At 34.4% G+C, this 16,563-nt stretch overlaps 1 protein-coding gene across 5 annotated transcripts in view; it reads right to left on the bottom strand.

The window, feature by feature from the left end:
- COL11A1 (collagen type XI alpha 1 chain) overlaps positions 1 to 16,563 on the bottom strand; it is a 201,881-nt gene that overhangs the window by 171,828 nt on the left and 13,490 nt on the right. For all 5 annotated transcript variants that reach the window (XM_032422477.1, XM_032422458.1, XM_032422466.1 and 2 more), the window contains 2 exons: positions 6,674 to 6,841; positions 1,296 to 1,509 (listed from right to left, as the gene is read on the bottom strand). In XM_032422477.1, the coding sequence (XP_032278368.1) occupies positions 1,296 to 1,509; positions 6,674 to 6,841 (382 nt within the window). The remainder of the gene's footprint in view (positions 1 to 1,295; positions 1,510 to 6,673; positions 6,842 to 16,563) is intronic.

Below are 16,563 nucleotides of genomic sequence, written 5' to 3'. Positions count from 1 at the left end.
TTTTTTTTTTTTTTTTCCATCTGCACTGCTATTTCCTTCTTACACCTATAATTAAATGTCATATTTCAGATAAGGTTAGTTTTAGAAGCCTAGATGCAGCAATAAAATACCAAGTAAATTTTTTTGAAGATTTTATTTATTTATTTGAGAAAGAGAGAGGTAGTGAGAGAGAGCACGAGTAGAGGGAGTAGAGGGAGAAGCAGGTTCCCTCCGAGCAGGGTGCCTAATGTGGGGCTCGATCTCAGGACCCTGAGATCATGACCTGAGCTGAAGGCAGACGCTTAACCGACTGAACCACCCAGGCACCCAACCAAGTAAATTTAATAAACGCTTATTTATATTTAGCTGCTCCCTAAATGAAAGGCAATATTCACAATGCAGAATTCAGAATTCAGCATGATTTTCAGAAGAGTATGATGGTTACTAGGGAGTCTAACTCTCTAAGTTCAAACCCTACCTCTGCCACTTTACAAATATATGACCTCAGGCAAGTTACTTAAACTTTCTGTACCTCAGTCCCCTTATCTGTAAAATGGGTTTATTAACATTATTTTCTTCAAAGAGTCGTGGAAAATTAAATGAGTCGACTATGTATAAAGTGCTTCCAACAGTATATAGCACATATCGAGTATTATAAAAAGCTTCTTATGATTGTCAATATTAACATGCTTGATAATAGGTAAATCAAATCGGGTCATTCCTCTGCTCAAAAAGTCTACAGTGACTTCCCATTTCACTCCAGATAGAACCCAGAACGTTTATATCCATTTACAAAGTGTTATACCCTTTGGCCTCCCACGGCTTCTCCATCCTCATCATCCCACTCTGCTCCTGCCATGCTGGTAACCTTGACATTGCTTAGACCAAATCAGCCACACTTGGAATCAGATGCTGTGTATTTGCTTTCCCTCCTCCTGGAATAGTATACTTTTAGTTATCAGCAGGGCATGCACCCCAGATTCTTCACCAGTCACCTTCTTAGTGAGACTTTCCCTGATCTCACTCCTTAAAACTGCACCCTCCACCACCATTCCCTATCCTCTCCACTGTTCTATTTCTTTCTCTCACTTATCATCACCTGATATGCTCTTTATTCATATTTTTTTAAATTGGACATCATTTGTCTACCCAGACTGCAAAAGAAACCATGTAAAATTAGATATGTTATGTTTTGTTCATTTCCATGTCTCCAGTCTCTAGAAAAACTGCATCACACTTTATGAATATTTGTTGAATGATTAAATGAAATAATTGCTTTCTATATAGCTACAACATTGGATTATTATATTACTTACTTCCCATCAGCGATGTTAACAGTTCTGAAGAGGGGATAGTCTTCTGGGGCAGGTTTTCCAGTGTGGTCTTCAAAGAGGAAAACAGGTGATCTCCCAACCTCAACACCGATTTGCTGAATACCGTGCTCATTATATATAGATAAAAGAAAAGACTGAATTCCTTTTTTGGGTTTTATTGTAAATAATATTGAAAAATCTTCTGGAAAATTTTCTCCTGAGAAAAGAAAGCCAAAGGGTCAGAAATTCCAAATTCCCAAATTATTACCTTTTTTTACCTTTCTAGGTAGCTTTAATAAGTCATGTAAATTCAAACGGTAATAACAATTCAGATTAAAAAAAAATGGGAAGGAGATAATGATAAGCTTTCTCTGCAATAACTGTCCAAGCTATATTCAAACTATAAAGCCACTCATTTAAAGCACAATGATTATGTAAAATTGAATTAAAAGTTAGGAAACAAAATTGACCATGGTGCCAGTACAATATTAAATACACAGTAAGAACTTTTAAAATATGAAAGTACCACTTCTGGTGTAAGACTTGTATTTTCAACCTTGTCTGATATGTGGCCATACACCCTCTTTTTAAAGAAGGCACTGTAAGGACACAATATATGACGGAGTTTTTTAAGTCATCCTTTAAAAGCTAAAGAGTTTCTGATCAGTTTTTCCTATCACACAAAATGCAGTTTCACTAATAGAAAGCTTATGTCATTATACATCACAACTATTAGATACTTGGTTAATTTGATTCTAAATTCAAGAGGACTTTCTTTTTTTTTTTTCTTTTTCTTCCCCCTCTTACTATCATACTCCAAATATCCAGCATGGGGCCAAATCTACGTAAGTGCTTAGTAAGTATTTATTAAATAAATATGTCAGTTAAATGATTATCACAAATATATCTCAGATAATTAAGCAATGACTACTCGTATATTTTTATAAAAACACTGTGTATTAAATTTCACATTTTATTCTTCAAAAATACTTTTACATATATATCTTACTATCATGAAACATAAGTAAAGCAAGCATTATTGTTTGAAGAATGAGATTATTTCAGTTAAAAAGTTGTCCATATGCAAAACTGATGTATCTGTGTATGTGTAATCAATGATGTCTGGGCCAAGAGCTTCCACATTCAATCCATTCATTCTAAATTCTATTCTACATGGTAAAAATACTATGAATATGACTGCCATGGTTTCAAATTCAAAAGAATATAGGAGACAAGCAATTCCACTTCTAAGAATTTACTGGAATAGGAACAATGCTTCTGTGTAAAGATATGTTATGTCAATTCACCAGAACACCATTTATGATCCTAAAATATTAAAACGGCGTACAACGGTTGGGACTGGCTAAATAAAATACAAAACACCTATATAGCGTAAGTAGTCACTTAAAGTGGTAGGAGACATTTTATGAAATTGAAATTATTTAAAATATGGAAATTAAATAAGAGTATGTCATAGAGAAAGCAGTCAATTAATGTTAACCATTTAGTTCTATAATATCTATATCTGTATCTATATCTATATCTTTATCCATATCTACCTATATCTAGATAAATAGATATCTCTAAACTAAAAAGTGTTTACTTAAAATTCTTAATTTTAATTTTTAAAATAATTTACCAAACAACTTTGCTATATCACAATTAGGTCATAAAAGCTTTGCTATCACAGGAAAAAATAATAAAAACATATATGTATATATATATACAGTTTTGTTCCATTTAAGCGTCATAAAGACATCTAATTTTATATTTCTATAAATCAACAGAAGGAAAATAATCATATAAGTAAAATGGAAAGGTAATGAAACACATCAATTAATAAAGCAAGTTTTACCTGCTTGTACTATAAATAAAAATCTAGGTAGGTAATTCAGCCTGCTATTAAAGAAGCTCAATAGAAAAGAAATTTTTCTTCAAATAAGTAGCTCAGAATGTTGAGAATCACAGGCATTCTTTCCCTAAATGCACCTCAATTATTCAAATATCTCTTACATTGAAAAAAACAAGATGCTAAAATATTATGAGTTAGGGGAAAACAGTATTTTTTTCATTTTTGCCAAAACATTATGAATTAATGTCTACATAGAGACATTTATGGAAAAAGGAATTTTAAGAAAGAATATATTCATATAAGACTAAATAGATCATAGCAAATTCTAACTAATCATTCAATTTGTACAGCACAGCTTTTGAAATTATCAGCTGCTAACCACACTAATGAGTAAAATCTTTCAATTATAGAAGTATTTCCCAATTTAAAATTAGGCAGTAAGATTTTAATTATTATCTTTAAGCTATGACTTTTAAAAAAGAAAATTTAGTTACGTAAAAAATCATGACTTGATGTCAAAATATTCACAGTCTAACCTAGGTACCCCACCCTAGTTTCTTCCCTATAAGACATTAAACAAAGTTGTCCATAACTGACTAAATGTCTCAGAGAGAATTCACTATGGTATTAGTTCAACAATAGAAATGCAACCACTTACTATAAAAAATTGTATCTAAAATAACAATGATCAGTATTATACATGATAAAGTAAAATGTGAAATTTTTCAACTTAAATAATATGTTTTGAAATGTATAAATACAAACTAAAAATAAAGCATCCTTTGTTGAGGATTCATCCTCAAATGAATTACGTTGTTAAAGAAAAAATGCTATTACTACTTTTGATATGCATGTATGTATACATAAATAATATACATGCAATTATCATAATTCACACTGAATATATTAAGTTCAATAGTGATTCTTAAAATGGCCTTTCAGTATCAATAGATATTTCATGCATGAATAAATTTTATATGAAAAAGGCACAAAACTTTATTATTTGATTTTAATTTTTTTAGATTGTTGTCAGTAGATTTCCATGTGGAATATGTCTCCCTTTAACTAAAATCCTTTTTTGATGTAGCCTGGTGATCAGCAGGATTTTGAAAATGAAGAGGGAAGGCCATTTTTGCATAGTAGGAAAGCTCATTTTACTCTAAAAGAGGCAGGGACTGTCTCTCAGCTTCACATCATTCACTGGTTCTGTGATTATATTCAAATACTTCACATTTCTAAACCCTAATCCGTAACTTGGGCTTAAATATTCTTCTTTCCAGATGGACATGAAGACAAAGATCAATATACACTTAAGTTTCTTGGATAGTATCTCTCCCACCGCAGGTGTTCTAAAGAGGGCAGAAAGCATTTGCAAATTACAGCTTCCATTTAGGTCACATGTACAACGTTTTCAGACAGTTAAATTAAAGGTCTCAGGTTAGGACTTTAGGGGACATATACCTTAATTAAACAGAATTTTACAGTGACTATCTGATAATCCTCCACCCCTACCCAGTGTTGAAGTTCCCACTACCACTGCTTACTTTTTTCATTAGAAAAGAAGTTGCTATTATGTTCCCATAATGGAAGAAAAACTATTCCAAGTAATTTTTCAAAGATCCTTTTTACTTATTTGATAAAGAATAATATTCACTCCAGATTTTTTAACTATGAAAATGTCTTTGATCATTTTTATTAACTGCCATTTTGCATTATTATTCCTACCCTGTAGGAAGATTAAGTTTAAATTCATTTGTATGTGTGTGTGTGTGGGGGGGGAATAAGGTCCCTATTAGAGGTGTCTCCTCCTATCTGAAATACTCATTATTAGAATTATATGCCTAAGGCACAATGTTATGAGAAGGTGAAAAAGAAAAATTGATATAAGGGTATTTTGTTAACTCTCATGGAAGGAGATCCCAGAGGCATACATTGTATTCTCTTTCAATGAGTAACACAACAGAAGTGATTGAACTAATCAAACTAACTACCAATTTGGAAGGCAGATAAACTGACCCTGAGATGATGAACCAAAGTATAAAAAATTAAAAACTAACTTCTTGAGTATTTCTAGAGCTTTTCCATTAGTGTATTTTTCCCTGTTTTTTCTCTTGAAAATTCCCACCCCTTTCCTATTTCTACATTAGAGTGCAGATAAATAGAAAAGCAACATAATTTTTACATTTGCAACTTTTAAACTTGATTTTTTTTAAAAAATATTTTATGGATTTAATAACTATTTTAACTTTTTATTTCCAAAGTCAGGAAAATTATGCATTGACGTTCTTTATATTTGCAGTTTGTTACTTTTGTCCATCACAAATTATGGCAAAACAAGAAAAATTTGGGAAAAATCAACAATTTTATCAAAATTAATGTGTTTTCAAAAATACTTTAAAAATGTCCATCCATGAAAAATACATTATCTTGTTCTGTAATTCTTTAGTCCCTTGATTTTTAATTTTTCTATTGTTAGGAAATAGTTTTATGTGAAAATAGGGAATTCAAATCCCTTCAGGTAGAGACATTAGAGAGGATAATATGAAGAATGTAAATGATTAATTATTTCTAAGAGGATCCCAAAGCACCAACAAGAAACACCTGATAATATAGGGAATAATGACCTTGGCAACAGACAAGACCTGGATTAAATACTGGCCCCTTGTAATTTGGACAAATCCAAGAACTTCAGTGAAACTCTATTTCCTCTTCTGTTAAATAAGGATGAGGACATTCAATTTAGTATAGTTATAAGAAAAAAAAAATTGACACGTATCCAGTAGCAGACTTGTAAGGAGTTGCTTGCCTTAACAATGTGATGCTCAGAAATTGTCGTTTTTATCACTCAACTCCTTTTTCCTATTATCCTGATTTACAGATAATTAGTGTTACTAGGTCAATCATGGAAAGAAAGAAAGAAAATATTCACCAAGTGTTTTTCAATATCTTTCCAGGTAAAGATTAACAAAATCTCTAGTCCCATATCTCCTTATAACTGTGAGATGTAACTAACGTTTGCTATATTTGAGATAAAAACAGGATCCAAAAATAACACAGAATAATCTGTTTTATAAAATCTGCTGAAGAAGTACTTCTTTCAACAGAAACTTATATTAATTTTAAGAATGACACTCCTTAAGTATGTCTAAATCCACATGCCCATTCAATTCACATGGGTAGTCATTAAGGGTAAAGTTGCCATGTTCCCCCCAATAAACAAATTCTACATGATTATATGCAAAAATAAGCTAGTTAAAATATTGTCTTCAAGTTTTGTCATCTTGCAATAGAATAATAAATTACTAAATTTTCAAATGAGCATATCTTATGTGATTGCGCTAAATTAAAATTGGCAATCATTAAATCATTAGCTATTTTCATTAAGTCACCTTAGTGACTACAATGTATTTGGCGTCCCATATGTGAAAGAATTATGTCTGCCCCAATAATTTTGCATTACACAGCATGATAAAAAGAAACAATAATAATTTGCAAAGTAGTAATAGTTGTAGTAATAAAGTGAACATACCTGAAAATAACTGTTTTGTTGGAGCACTGAGTTGTGCTTGCTTTGAAACTCTGTAAGCAGTATCCGAACCTTGTGAATCCTTTCTGTTTGTGCAAAAGCCTGTTGTTTTTGATATTCCCTCAGGAGAGTTGTGAAAATCTAGAGCTTTTAGTACATCAACTGGAGCAGCTGAAAATAAGTGAAAAGTAAAAAAAAAAAAAAATGAACAAATAATCTAATATAAAAATGAGTATTTTTAACAGATAAAATAGTTGTTGTTCTACTTCTCAAATCTGTCACACTTGCCACTTTCCCTAATATTTGGGTGGGAGATTGAGGAGTGGGACAGCAGATAAATTATAAACTATAAAATTCTCAAATACAAAATATCTCAAATCAAGAATAAAATTATGGAGCAGCAAACAGAAGATATTCATGTGTGTGGGGTATATGTAGATTTAGAATCAAATATATTATATATACATATATATTATATATATGTAATGTAATACATATTACATACAATATATAATTGAATATATGTGAAATTACAACCTGTCTGATGCATCTCAATTATAATTTATAGTCTTTAATCATTCTAAGTAATTGCATTATTTGGAATTAAAGTGAAAGCCAGCATCTGGACATATTCCATTACTTTCTAATAGATTTATTATTCAACTATTCATAATCTTAAATAAAGGTGATTTTGAAGGTTCAAAGTCACAATGAATATTATACATAATTATTGTAAAATGTGCAATTAATAAGCCATTTTGTATACACAAAGAAGTTAAAAGTTGTCAAAAAGAAGAGGTAACAAAACATAATGCTCTTGTTTTGAGTGCTTTCCCATGTTAGCTATTTACAAATTATATATTAAGCATATAGCATGTGTGAATAGTGTGTACTGTTTATGTATGTGTAGCTGTGCATGCGTATATGTATCTATGTATAATTTGTTTATTTTTATCCTCTAAATTTGCCAGAGAATCTTCATGGATGTTGCTTCATGCTTCATGATTCAGATTGGAAGTCTCTGGGGACTTTGGATAAAAATGTAATCTTTGGAGAAAAGTGTAATAAAGTGTAATCCCTTTGGATAAACTTGATGTTTTAAACAGCTTCATTGGAATATAATTCACTTGCCATGTAATTCACCCATTTAAAGTGTATAATTCATTGACTTTGGTATATTATACTATTCACTTTTTTAATTGCGGTATAATACAAACAACAAAAAATTTGCCTTTTTAACCATTTTATGTACAATGTAGCAGCATAATTACATTCACAGTGCTGTGCAACCATCACCACTCTCTATTTCTAAGACATTTTCATCACCCGAAACAGAAACTGTAACCATTGAGCGATAACTCCCTATTCACCACCTCTGCCCAGGCTCTGATAGCTAATAATATACTTTCTGTCTCATTTCTTGATTGGATCATTTGTTCTTTGGGTGTTGAGTTTAAGAAGTTCTTTATAGATTTTGGGTACTAGCCCTTTATCTGATATGTCATTTGCAAATATGAACAGACATTTTTCCAAAGAAGACATCCAAATGGCCAACAGACACATGAAAAAGTGCTCAACATCGCTCGGCATCAGGGAAATCCAAATCAAAACCTCAATGAGATATCACCTCACACCAGCCAGAATGGCTAAAATTAACAAGTCAGGAAATGACAGATGTTGGCGGGGATGCGGAGAAAGGGGAACCCTCCTACACTGTTGGTGGGAATGCAAGCTGGTGCAGCCACTCTGGAAAACAGTATGGAGGTTCCTCAAAAAGTTGAAAATAGAGCTACCATATGATCCAGCAATTGCACTACTGGGTATTTACCCCAAAGATACAAAGGTAGGGTTCCAAAGGGGTATGTGCACCCCGATGTTTATAGCAGCAATGTCCACAATAGCCAAACTGTGGAAAGAGCCAAGATGTCCATTGACAGATGAATGGATAAAGAAGAAGTGGTATATATATACAATGGAATATTATGCAGCCATCAAAAGGAATGAAATCTTGCCATTTGCAACGACGTGGATGGAACTGCAGGTTGTCATGCTGAGCGAAATAAGTCAATCAGAGAAAGACATGTATCATATGACCTCACTGATATGAGGAATTCTTAATCTCAGGAAACAAACTGAGGGTTGCTGGAGGGGTGGGGGGTGGGAGGGATGGGGTGGCTGGGTGGGTGATAGACATTGGGGAGGGTATGTGCTATGGTGAGCGCTGTGAATTGTGCAAGACTGTTGAATCACAGATCTGTACCTCTGAAGCAAATAATACAATATATGTTAAAAAAAAAAAAAAGAAGAAGATAGCAGGAAGGGAAGAATGAAGAGGGGATACTGGAGGGGGAGACGAACCATGAGAGACGATGGACTCTGGAAAACAAACTGAGGGTTCTAGAGGGGAGGGGGGTGGGAGGATGGGTTAGCCTGGTGATGGGTATTGAGGAGGGCACGTTCTGCATGGAGCACTGGGTGTTATACACAAACAATGAATCATGGAATACTACATCAAAAAAAAAAAATACGTACTTTCTGTCTCTATGAAGTTGACTATTCTAGAAATTTCATATAAGTGGAATCATACACTATTCTTCAGAACACTGAACATAGAATTTCATATGACCAAGCAATTCCACTCCTAGATATATACCCAAAAGAACTGAAAGCTGGCACTTAAACAGATACCTGTGTGCCAATGTTCACTGAAACGTTATTCACAATAGCCAAAAGGTGGAAACCACACAAATTTCTATCAATACATGAACAGATTAACAAAACGTGGTACATGCATACAATGGAATAGGATTCAGTCATAAACAGCAATGACGTTCTGATACATGCTACCACATGGATGAATCTTCAAAACATCACACTATATGAAATAAAGCAGACATAAAACGGCAATGTTTTAGATGATCAAATTCCCTGATCCACAACTTAATATCTACTTAATTCACTAAGCAAGCCAAAATAGGAGTCATGTGGTGTAAGCATTGTTATAAAAACAGACTTTAGACTCCATATCACTCAATATACCTATATTCTATTGACTTTTTCTCCTTATTCAAAAATAAAAATATTCAGAGAAGGCCATGTGTTGGCCGTTGTATTACTGAGCATGTCTGAGACATAAGTCCTTACTGCAAGTATTTAAGATTCCAATTCAGAAAGAAAAGAGATCACTTCTGCCTGGAAGTGAACCAATATTATTGATTTGAAAAGCTCAGTTGTTAGTTAAAAAAAAACAGAATTGCCATCAAATTTCAAAATATGTTGGGTTTTGTAAATATACTGTTTCTGGGAGGACTTAATGAGAGTGGAAAAGGGACTGATTTTAGAAGCAGAAAATACCATCACAATTTATTACATTCCATAGAGGATGCTATTCTTTGAAAATTGTAATTTCAACTAACATATTTTTACAATAACTATCAGTTAATCATAGAATGCATGAATGAATGAATGAATGAGTGCTTGTGAGCAATGTATACCTGGTCATTTCCTTAGTTAATTAAGATTTAGGGGTATTGACTTCCATATGTACAAACATATGTGGATGAAGCTTTGCGTGTTTCCTTTTAGAATATAACAAGTGTAACTTCCTTTAACAATACTCTACCTATTTCATCAAGCCTCTGAATGAAAATCAACCTACTATCCAGTATAGTACACATGGTTTCCAAATTATTAAAAAAAAAAAAACTTTTTATTTATGGAAGTCAGATATTTCAAAGGGATCATTAACTCTATCAGATATGATCCTCTCTAGGTCAGCCTTGGAATATTTAAAAGAATCACAGCATTCAAGAACCTTTTTGCAGAAGTCCTGCTCGTGATGGTCAGTTTTTTTAGGCCAATAGGAACACCTGCCGATTCTTAACTTTCTTCTTTTCTCTTATCATAAAGTACAACAAGAAAGTAATAACTATAATGGCTTCCATGTCTAGAAAGCCTAGTATGTGCCAGGCACTAGGCTAAGTTCTTGACAGGCTTTGCAGGGCATATGTTCTGATCCCCACTGTGCAGATGAAGAAATTGAGATCCAGAAAGCAAACTAAGGACACTCCTAAGATCTGGACAAATATCAAATCCAGGCTCTTTCCACTCCGCCACCTTCATCGCTATACCCCGTAAAAGAAACTTAAAACATAAATATAATATACTAAAATTATCTTGAGACAGTTAATTGATTCCTGATGTTTATATTTGTTTTAAATTAAACTCAATTTATGGGTTTCAGGGTATAAATGACTCTGAAAGAGACTGTTTCTACAAGTCACAGCATCTTATCTGCTTATTTTATCTTATCTTCTTGCTCTGAGTCCGTCAGCAAAAGGACATCAGGGTAAAGACTCAAGGACTGACCTGAACATAGCTATGAAGGCTGTAATTCTATGAAGAAAAGGACACAGTCCCATGGTCATGGTCCCAACTGCTCATAGGTAAATAATACATGAAATAAACCACACGTCCCTTCTCTCCAGAATATCTTTTCACAGGATGACCTTTTCCAAGAGCACAGATTTTGTCACATTTGTTCCTTCCTACTTTGAAAGTGATAAAAACACATTCCCTCTACAGGATTCAAAATAAGGGCTCTATTTTTAAAGCCTCACAAAATTCTTTGTAGAGACACATTATATGAAATAATTCACTCTTCAAAAACCAATTAAAAAAGAGGGACACAGAGTAAAGATTTCAACTAGGTTTTTTCTTTTTCTAGAAAAGCATATCAAGTTATAAAAATGGAAAAATGTAAGGTTTTTTCCTTCAAATAAACCAAATAATAAATTAAGACACTTTGAAATCTGCCTGTTATTTGACCTCATAATTGCAGCACTTAACAAATTCTCCTAATGCAGATTCTATGATTTTATACATACACACATACATTATACACACACAGGGAAGTTATTCTTCAAATTTTATTAACTGAATTGCAACTGCTTAAAGAGTAAAAGCAGTAATTTGTTGTAGCTTAACTTGATACATCTAAAAAGGTGAAATTTCCATATTCAAAGCAATTCTTAAATGCCCTTAATATTGGAATCATTTCTATGTTGCCAATAGCTGATGCCACAAACCATGATTAGAATTTCAGATGTATCCAATTAGCACGATATTTTGTTCAATAGTATTTTTCCTGCCTTTCACTACATACTCTTGTATTTTATTAAATGGGAGAATAAGATACCAGAGCCCAGTGCATTACTCCAATAGCCATTTAACTGGTTTCCATGTCTTTTCTCCTCAGTCTGCACACCACAACTTGAGCAAGCTTCCAAAACTCCAGGCTTTATGTCACTTTGCTGCTTAAATTCCTCCAGTGAACCCACTAACTTCCAGAGGGTATTCACAGACCCCACACATAAAATCTTGAAGGCCTGAACACACGCATTTGTCCTACTGGTATCACCCCAACTGCACCGCCACCATTTTCTTTTCATTGTCATTTCCCCTGACTCTATCTTCACTCAGTGCTCTAGTTATACTGAACCTAGACTGCCCAGAACCCCCTCCCCCCATCTTCTTTCTCTTGCCTCTGGGACTTTATAAATCCTATTTTCCCTATCTGAATCATTTAGCTTTTTCACCTGAGGAAAACATAGGATATAAATGATGTATAATCTGCTCCGGAAAGCTATCTCCCAAAGCTGGGTTTGATATACTCACCTCTACTGTAGCACTTTTCACGTTTGGTTTTAATTATTTACCTATACTTGATTTTTTCCCAAACTAGAAGAGAATGGGTATGCACACACCCACCCACACACACGAGCTATATAAAATACTGGCTGAATGTGAAACACGATAATGTGAAAATACTAGAAGCAACTTTCTCTGAAGCCCATAGGGCTCTCTTATCTTAAAACAAAAATTTCTGAGGGCGTAATATGTCTTTTCTATTATGTTCTGCTGCTCTCCTGGACACCCCGACTCATTCACTGATTAGTCTGTCCCAGGTCTTTAATCCTTTCCCTCTGTTGCTTTCAGTGTCCACATGGATTACTGATCTAAAGTCTCACAATGCTTTGATTGTTTCATCTCTAATTAATTCCCCCTTTAAATTTCTTCACACACTCCCATGACCAATAAGGAGTAAATGACACCAATACATAGTGTAGAAGAGCTGGAATGATTCCGAATCCCATCCCTGGCACTTAGCATGTGTGTGATCTGGACTGCTTTGTGCCTCAGTTTCTACATCTGTAAGATGAAAATAATAAAAAATATTTACCTAAAAGAGTTTTTGTGAGTTGGTATTTGGGGCCATGCCTTAGAACAGTGGCAGGAAAAAAACTATGCCTATGAGTTAAGCCCTTGCTGACTATTTTCGTAATTTACATGGTGAAAAAATTAAAAACAGAACAACATTTTGTGACATGCAGAAGTTATATGAAATTTACATTTCAGCATCCACAAATAATATTTGTATTAGACTACAGCCACACCCATTCATTTATCTATTGTCCATAGCTGCTTTCGCCCTACAACAGAGTTGTAACGCTGTGATAGAGATCGTATGGCTCACAAAGGCTGAAATATCTAACATGTGGTTTCTTTTAAGCTGAGTCCTGAAGGATGGGTAGGAGGTTATAAGCTATGAGGAGGGTGACAGGAATACCAGATAGGCAGCACAGAAACAAGACAGTGCAGTGTACAAGGAAGTGAAAGTAATCATGATTGCCTGACAAGACACCAACACTGAATAAATTTAGATGTCCAAATTCTCCGTGGGTGCATCACGGCTGCTGAGGACCTCTTGAGAAAAACCGGATCTCCACTATGGATATTCACAGCCACAGTCTCCAAGTGAAACATTTACACTAACTCCTACCTATTTACCCAACCCCAAATGTAATGCTCCAGCTGAAATAAACTTCTCTTAGTTTCTAAAATATACTGTGCTCCTTTGGTTGGGGATTTTTCAATCTTTTCTCAATTGGCTAAGGATGGCTGACTGTTTTTCAATCCTGTCATTAGAATCTCCCGGAGAACTTTTACAACATAAGAACGCCTGGGTCCTGTGTAAGAACTAATGACTAGAATGAAGCGGGGAGCGGGGAGGGTAGACATTCATGTTATAGAAGTTTCCTAGATGAATCTAATGGGTAGCCAGGATTAAAGCCAGGTGATCTGAGACCTAATCAACCTTTTGATCTCAACCTAACCGTAACTTCCTTCAGGGAATCATTACTTATCTCTCCCAGGCTGAGTTCTGTGACCCACTCATATGATCCCAAGTACCCTATATTCCTCTTGGATAACTCCACACTCTATTTTGTTTGCTTGCTTAATTATCTCATTTTCACTCAGGCACAGTGTGTGTCTAAACTCCCTGTTACAGACTCATACTGCCTAATTTCCCTCCTTCTCTCTCTGCTTGTGATTTATTGTTTGATGTCTGCCTCCCCTGATAGACTGTAAACCCTCTGACAGTAAACATCAGCACTATTGATGTTCACTGTAGTATTCATAAATAACATAGCACCTGACATAGTAAATAATCAATAAAGATATGTTTAATGAATGAACAAATACATGAATCAATGAACCTCAGAGGCAGGGTATAGCTGCTCATTGATTCATATATTTGTTCATTCATTAAACATCTTTATTGATTATTTATTATGTGTCAGAGTTTCTTTCTCACCAGTCTGAGAAGGAAAACAAGTGTTAGAAATGGCCTTTATAAACAGCACCTAAAAGAGCTTCCCAAATCTGATTGTTTCCATTTGATGCAAGTGTGGCAAGAACTCAGTTCTTAAGTTCTAAAGTAGATGTTTTCTCATTTCTCGGGAGTCACTTATCTTCACCTTGTACCTCACATCACAGGCCACATATGAAACATAACATTATAGGGAGAAAGAAGTAAACTAAAACACAGAAAGAGTTATAAACCATCTCCTGGGGTACCTGGGTGGCTCAGTCGTTTAAGTGTCCAACTCTTGGTTTTGGCTCGGTTATGATCTTGGGGTGGTGAGATGGAGCCCCGCACCAGACCTCACACTCAGTGGGGAGTCTGCTTGTCCCTCTGTGCCTCCCCCCACTCGCACTCACTCTCTCTCTCTCTCAAATAAATAAATAAAATCTTTAAAAAAAATCTCAGGGCGCCTGTGTGGCTCAGTTGGTTAAGCGTCTGCCTTCGGCTCAGGTCATGATCCCAGGGTCCCGGGATAGATCCCTGCATGGGGCTCCCTGCTCAGTGGGGGGGGCTGCTTCTCTCCCTCCCTCTGCAGTTCCCCCGATTGTACTCTCTCTCTCTCTCTGTGTCAAATAAATAAATAAAATCTTAAAAAAAAAAAAAACTAAACTAATACCTTAGGGGCGCCTGGGTGGTTCAGTCGGTTAAACCTCCGACTCTTGATTTCGGCTCAGGTCATGATCTCAGGGTTGTGGAATCAAGCCCAGCATACAAGGCTCCTTGCTCAGCAGGGAGTCTGCTTAAGGTTCTTTCCCTCTGTCCCTGCCCCCCACTCATGTTCTCTCTCTCTGTCTCTCTCTAAAATAAATAAATAAAAATAAATCTTCAAAGGAACTAATATTTTAGTGTCTTTCCTCTGATACTGTTTCTTCATTTATTTCAAACACATATATGCTATACACCAACCTTGTATTGCAAACAAACATGAAGTATTAAAAAATAAAACATATTGACCTAATTCTTCCATATTTAAAAAAAAAAGTTTGAAAGTTCATCTTTAAGTGACTATGTGACACAAATAATGTCAATAGAAATCACCTAAATTTCCTATGTCCCAACACAACTCTTTGTAGTTGAAACGATTAGACTTTTTGTCTGTATTCTGTAATCTAATCTTTGTACTCAAAGTATAAAATGGGAGAAGTGAACTGCTTGAATACTTTAATAAATTTTAAACTTATAAGATTATAGTTGTAGAATTTACACTAAATATTCCTGGGCATGGGAAGTGTTTAGAGTTCATTTTACCCCCAAGAGATTCTATAATAAACTTATATGTTTTGTCATTTTAAACCTATGTTTAGAGAGTATATTTCCCTTCAGGAAAAAAATGAATACAACAAATATACGTATCTCAAGGCTCAAGTTTTTGATGAGTATCTTGCAAAAACTGGATATTTGGTACTCAAACTAAGAATAGGATCAAATTGAGAATAACATGGACAAAGACATGTGTAAAAAAGTAGCCTGCCGTTTCAGGAATTTTATAGTTAATTTCATCAACACCAGGCACCTAACAAGCCTAATGATAATACCATTTCAGAAAACAGAACCCAATGACCAAATGTAAATGTACTTCCTTACAATCCCATGAAAATACCGCTTAAAAAAAGTCAGTTACGCAGTGAAATTCAAGATTGGAAAGATTGGGGTAAAAGAAATACACAATGAAATATTCTGAAGTAGAAGTAATGGAAAAATTGTGGCTCCCACCACAATTCATCATATCGACATCCCACTATTGACTGTTTATTCTAATTCTGACCTACCCAGTGGTTGAGAGAAATGTGTAAGCCCTGTGATCCTAGCTGAGATTTAGTATTGATTGGAAATAACAAATAAATTTGTTTTGAATATCAGCATATGTATACATTTCCTTAACAGTATTTAATCTGTTGTTGCTTTTATGTCTTCACCTGCAAATATCACCCATCTACTTTTTAAGTAACCACAAGTCCCACATTATCCCCTGTTACACCAGCTAAACAAACTCCCATTACCATTTCTATACACCTATAATGTCTCAAAACAACTGAATCGATATGCAGGATGTTCATCAAATAAGTAAAATGCTTTTCTATACAGAAAGTGGAATTTAAGTGTCACTTTGAATATGTCTAAATATGTAAAATAAAATTTAAAACTATGGCAATTATGTGGATAAAAATGGCCTAGAAGCTGCCCA

The sequence above is a fragment of the Phoca vitulina genome, unplaced genomic scaffold, assembly GCF_004348235.1.
Source record: "Phoca vitulina isolate PV1807 unplaced genomic scaffold, GSC_HSeal_1.0 scaffold2, whole genome shotgun sequence".
NCBI classification, from domain to species: Eukaryota; Metazoa; Chordata; class Mammalia; order Carnivora; family Phocidae; genus Phoca; species Phoca vitulina.
This window is presented reverse-complemented; position numbering and strand designations above follow the sequence as displayed.